This window comes from Episyrphus balteatus, chromosome 4 (assembly GCF_945859705.1).
Source record: "Episyrphus balteatus chromosome 4, idEpiBalt1.1, whole genome shotgun sequence".
Classification (NCBI taxonomy): domain Eukaryota; kingdom Metazoa; phylum Arthropoda; class Insecta; order Diptera; family Syrphidae; genus Episyrphus; species Episyrphus balteatus.
Genome location: NC_079137.1, coordinates 567,287 through 572,990, shown reverse-complemented (window position 1 = coordinate 572,990; position 5,704 = coordinate 567,287). Strand labels below are relative to the sequence as shown.

Below are 5,704 nucleotides of genomic sequence, written 5' to 3'. Positions count from 1 at the left end.
AACTTTATTTAATATTATACATGAAGTTCTTATTGAATCCATCGCTTCTGTAAACAAAAATGATTTCTCGAACTCGAAGTCTCCTAAATCCGTTATAAGCCCACCCACCGTTTTCGGGTTATTTGAATTTCAAAAAAAAAAAAACTAACAATCCCAAAAGAACACCCTTGTACTTGTAGCAAACGATTGCAGATTAGATTACATTTTTATTTATTAATTTATTTATATATTTACAATTTATAAAACAAATAATACATAATGTAGGTAGGTAATTACATTAAAAATCGCTTATCTATTAATGTTTTAATGCTTATATTGTTCTTGACCCAGAAACGAAACAATTTCTGAAATAACTTATTTAAAATGCAAACAACAATTATTGAAATTGTATAATTGTTTGTTAATAAATTCATGGTCAAGAAAATTAAAAGTTCCATAATAAAAATTTCCATTTGATTTCCATAGAGAAAGAGTGAACTGAAGGTCAGACTGTTGTCGATATAAAATGTCCCTTTTTCTGTAAAACAAAAGACCCAATTATTATTACCTACTCCTTTCCGTATAATGAACATTTTGCCAGTTTACGTTTCTAAAATCTCAGAGGATTCCCCTCTTCTCTTTCTACCAGAGGCAAATTCTTTGTTAAGGGCCCAACCCATAGAATCCGTCGCATCCGTTACGTCGACGGATTAAACTGACAGCCTGATAAAATACACACGTTCTTATGAGAACCGATCCATAAAACGGATCCGTCGAGTCCGTCATGTATGGGTCGATTCTCATAAAACGTGTGTATTTTATCGGGCTGTCAGTTGAAAACTTCAACGTAACTCACGCGACGGATTCTATGGATTGGCCCCTTTATCTTTAAAAAATAAACTAGGCAACTATTCCAAGTAACTTACGTTCTGCAACAAAACTTTCAAACTCACAACTCAGCATTTGTTCAGCAAATGTTTTCTCCTTAATAATGTAGTCCATATCCTTGATAGCCTGTGATTGGAATTCATTTTATCAAATAAAGTACATAGTAAAAAATGCATGAGAGCTAAAGCTTACATGATCAATAAAGGCACAGAAAAATCTATTCACTCTGTTGTATGTGGTTGTAGTTCTTTCCAACACTCCCTCTGCATTCATACTAGCAAATCCATGATCCTTTTGTAAATGAGACTGGGATAAATTGACTGATTTTTGTTTCGATGGCAAGAGCTTTTCAATATGTTTTCTAGAAGCATAAATAGAAATGAATTCTCCAGTTACATGACTTGTTTTGTAAGTTCTTCAGTTTGTTTTTTTTTTTTTTTGTTAGATGAGATCTTCATCTCTATGAAAACATGTAATTCTGTTTCATCCACATTTCTCTATCAGCCTTAAACCCCAAGGAGAATCAATAATGTGAAGCTATTCAGCCTTACACGGCTGTTCTGATTTCCATTTGAATTCTATTTTTCCCGTTTTCGAATTTTAGCTGCTCCGAGTTCCGTATTCGAACACATTTTGCGGATTCATAGGTGTATTGAAAAACGAATGGATCTACAACTCGACAAATTTTTGCCGTTTTCAATCCGGGTAGCAATTTGCTACCGGAAAACAATAGTCTCCAACAAAAAAGTAGAATGGAAATCAGAACAACCGTTTTTAATCCGTAGGGATTCAATTTTCGTTTCTGTTTTCAAATTCGAACGAATATTAGAAGAGCTGTTTTATTCTGAATAAAAACTCTCGGGGAAATGTGTTCGTGAGAAAGGCTGCCAACCGTAAAAGAATATCGTTACTTATCCGTTTTAATTTGATTCCCTTGTCGTTAATAATGATGAAAAAGGGAGCAACATTTGTGGAAGCTTTTTGATTGGGAGACTTTTTCATTCAACACTTTTTCCCTGGAGTTTTCATTCAAAATAGGGTTGATGATTTTTTCGTTAGTGAGAGCATAAGGAAAAAAAACTAGTGAATTTTATGGATACGCGAGGAGTAATCAACAGATCCGTTACCAAAGTCGATAGGTAGCCAGAGTTAAAAAAAAAACTAATGTACCTTATCTGCGATTTTTGTTTTTCTATAATTTTCAGTCGTTAGCCCTTACCCCATTATTATCTTACCTCAAATTTAACGGAGGAAGCACAATATATGTTTGAAAATCCGAATCACTCAAAAGTCCTTTTTTCCCGCACATATTTTGAGATTCACGTTGTAATTGAAAAATCATTGAAGACATATCCGTATCGGAAAATCCATGTGGAGATCTTCCATGAATATAAAACCCATAAGAACAATCCATTAGGGTAAATATGGATACATTTGCCAATGTACAAATATCCAGAAATTTTTTCAATGGATTACCAATCACTTTATAAAGTATAAAGCTTCTGCACAAATATTGTATGAGTTGAACAGAAGAGTATACAACAGCACAAGTAAATATTTTAAAAGTTGAATTCGAATAGAATGATGGCAAGCAAGTGTTGATAATCTGTGATAATAAGAGAAATTTTGAATAAATTTAAAAATTACGATTTTTTTGCACCTACCCAAAAAATAATTAACGAAACAAAGCCCTGAACGAAAAATGAAGTTTTTTGTTTACAACTCAAATCAATCCATTCGTTTGCCAAAAAGAATATCCTCCATGCTGATACGTTATTCTCAGTAAATGTTCGAATCTGTAAATGTAACGGTCAATTTTATTCAAATTTTCTGTTTCCGTTAATGTAATAGAAAAACTACGCTGGAGCACTGTGATGATGTATCCAAATTGTTTTTCAAATGTAAAGAAACATCAGAACTCTTTGGTCGTTCCCAATCCACGAAAAATATATCAATTTGAGAGATTCTCCAAAAGTTTATAAAAAAGTAGAAAGCCTAAAAAAATGAAAACTGAGTAAAATTATTCTTTTTTTTTAAACCGTAATTACCTTCAAAATGAGAGCACAATATATACAAAACTCAAATACATGATTGTTTTCAACTGCCATTAATAGCTCATGATTACCAATTAGAAAAGTTGTAACTGAGTAAAAGGCATCTATGATTACAACGGCCAACAAAGAATTTCCCACATTCGACACAAAATTATATAATGCTTGAACAAAGACAACCATTTCAGAACATTCAAGATTTCTACGACATTTAAAAATATAAGCCCTGAAAACTGCAAACAATAAACTGATGGCTATGAAAATAGGTAAAACTATTTCATAAAGTATTCCTGAGCCAGTATCTTTTTCGAATTTAACTAAAAATTCAAATTTGTACTTTTCACTGAGGGAATTATTGAGAGATAAGTCAATTGTATGATAGTCTAGAACTATTAAGGGAATTGTATTTTTGTTATCTTCTGTCACAGTACAACGGAACTCGAATTTTCGCAAAACTTTTATCGATTTGAAGAGTCGTAGCTTATATGAATCTTCATACACTAAAATTTGTTGATTTGCTGTGTTAAAAAATATATCTTGAGCTTCAATTATTTGAAAACGTTTAACTAACTGCCATTCAGCAGAATTGAGTTCCTGAAAAGATATATGTACATATATAATTTAGTTTAAGAAACATGTTAGTTTTTTTACTCACATTATTCCCTTCAAATGCATTCTGAATCAACACGGGTATCTGCTGCAAGTATCGATTGCTTTCTTCTCTCGTATGATTTAGAAAAATGCTAAAGAAATATTTGTTTGCGTAAGTAGAGGCCATGTCTATGATAGTTTCGAGTGTCAGGAAACAGCTTATCCGATCATTTTTGAAAAACTGTAAATCTCCATGCATTTCATACAAATCGTGTCCACAATGATTGATTCTGTTCAGTTGCAAATCTTCCCATCGAATAAGTTGACCATCCATTGAATACACTGTAGAAAACAGTTTTAACTTATCATCCTAAAGAAAATTGTACCCAAAAAAAATATATAGTCACAATTTAGTCATGCAAATATTTTGTCCCTACCGAAATTTGAATTTTTTCTTCGATTTCCTGTACAGTATCTTTGCCTTTTTTGTAAAATAAAAATGGTCTTAACCCACCAAGTTTCTCTCCCATGCTAGTGTAGAGTGCAGCATCAGAAGCCTGGCCCAGGAGAAAAACACTGCATGGTGAATTTTTGTCGGTATCGAAAAACGATTGGACACATAAATTAGCCAAATTATTGCATGCTGTCATGTTCTGAAGCGATTGACAGAAGAATGCTATGAACTTCAAATCGACGTAAAATCTTCCTCGCTTCCAGAAAGCGTTGTGATGGAGATAGTTTTTCAACAGTGGTTTCCATACACAAAAGTCAACATAGAGATAATTGTATTTCAAATCACAGATGCAGTCATTCTCATGTAAGTGAGAGTTTGTGATGCGAATACTCTTTGTTGTACCATTTTGATCTCCTGATGTGTAATTTATGAACTTGAAGGTACAAGGATTTTCGGGATAAGATAGCATTGTTGTATTTGGACATTTGAAGTTCTTTTTATTTTTACATGGTTCCAAACAAATTGGTTGATTTTTCGAAGAATCATAGATAGCAAGTTTGGTGGTGTTCTTTTTACAATCACATGTTAGTTCTAAAAGTAATGGCTTTGTTTTGATTTTGTTGTTTTTTGAATCAAAGATACTCACTATCAAAACTGGGTGTTAAATATTCCTTAGATTCACATTGTACACACATAAAATAATCCAAATTATAAAACTCATTAGTTTTGCATGAATATGGATGATTATACAAAAATAAAGTCCTATTTACGTTTTGTGAGTTTGTACTTTTACTTTGATGCAAATATATCACAATAAATAGGAAGACGAAAATGCACTTTTCTTGGAAGATCATAATTTTTTTTGTTTAGAATTTATTTTTAAGAGGAAGGTAAAAAAATGTATGTTTTCGTCAAGGCTTTCTTTTGATGAATAATCTATTTGGAAGTTTCAAACGAAAATGTTTTGTTTATTTTCATTTCACTGCCGTTTCCATGAGAACGCAAATGCACCCCTAACATTAAATATAGCAGGGGGTAGTAATATAATAATCCTTTCTCAATATTACAATGTGCCCTTCGCTAAACGTGTTCGTTTACCCTATGAATTTTTAATGACTTGTGAGGATTAGGGTATCTGGTTAATCGATGTTTAATTTTCTTTTTCTTATAACTTGTTGATCGATTTTTTATTAGAAAATATGTACTTTATTTAGAAATCAAACGAAAATGAGATGTTTAACTCAGTACTACTAGTACTCCTGTTTCCCTGTTTCTGAAAAATCAGTTGAAAGCAAGAATTTAACAACACCCAGTTTGGTGACCTAAGAGCGATTTTTGTGATTTATTGTTCTGTCGATTTTCAAAGCAAATAACAGTCATCTAGAGAGTTAAGTGCAAATTTATGCTGAATATCATTGCATACTCTTAGATAAAAATTTAGGGCAACCTTCATATATGCAACGTATTCCAATGAAATTAAAGACCAAGCTCCACTTTAGAAATAAAAGATTACAAATAAAACATTGAAAAAAATCTTGCTAGATCCTCCAAGACTAACCACATCAAAAGGTCCACAAAAAATTAGTTGGTAGCACAACAATTACACTGGTCAACAAAATTTAACTTTTTTTTGCCATTAGAACCAAAATATACTTTCTAATAGTTTTAGGGGTGTTGAATCCGAATCTGAAGTCGGAAAAATTTTATTGGCCTCTGTTTTTGAAATATTACCTTTATAAAA

General features: G+C 32.0%; 1 protein-coding gene across 1 annotated transcript; it reads right to left on the bottom strand.

Annotated features, from left to right (window-relative positions):
• Nucleotides 1-270: 270 nt before the first annotated feature.
• On the bottom strand, nucleotides 271-4,906 carry LOC129918062 (meckelin). Its single transcript, XM_055998396.1, has 10 exons — nucleotides 4,610-4,906; nucleotides 3,947-4,554; nucleotides 3,574-3,879; nucleotides 2,916-3,512; nucleotides 2,728-2,862; nucleotides 2,532-2,663; nucleotides 2,103-2,473; nucleotides 1,060-1,228; nucleotides 906-993; nucleotides 271-517 (listed from the first exon to the last, which is right to left on the bottom strand). The coding sequence occupies exons 1-10, from the start codon at nucleotides 4,815-4,817 to the stop codon at nucleotides 273-275; spliced, it is 2,859 nt and encodes a 952-aa protein (XP_055854371.1). The 5' UTR covers nucleotides 4,818-4,906; the 3' UTR covers nucleotides 271-272.
• Between the last annotated feature and the right edge of the window lie 798 nt (nucleotides 4,907-5,704).

What these genes read in the sequence shown, in the direction of transcription:
- LOC129918062 (XM_055998396.1), bottom strand. Translation starts at nt 4,817, where the DNA reads ATGATCTTCCAAGAAAAGTGCATTTTCGTCTTCCTATTTATTGTGATA. An exon ending in ATTGTGCTCTCATTTTGAAG is followed by an intron (nt 2,863 to 2,915) that starts GTAATTACGGTT and finishes TCATTTTTTTAG; the next exon opens with GCTTTCTACTTTTTTATAAA. An exon ending in TTTCGTTAATTATTTTTTGG is followed by an intron (nt 2,474 to 2,531) that starts GTAGGTGCAAAA and finishes TTATTATCACAG; the next exon opens with ATTATCAACACTTGCTTGCC.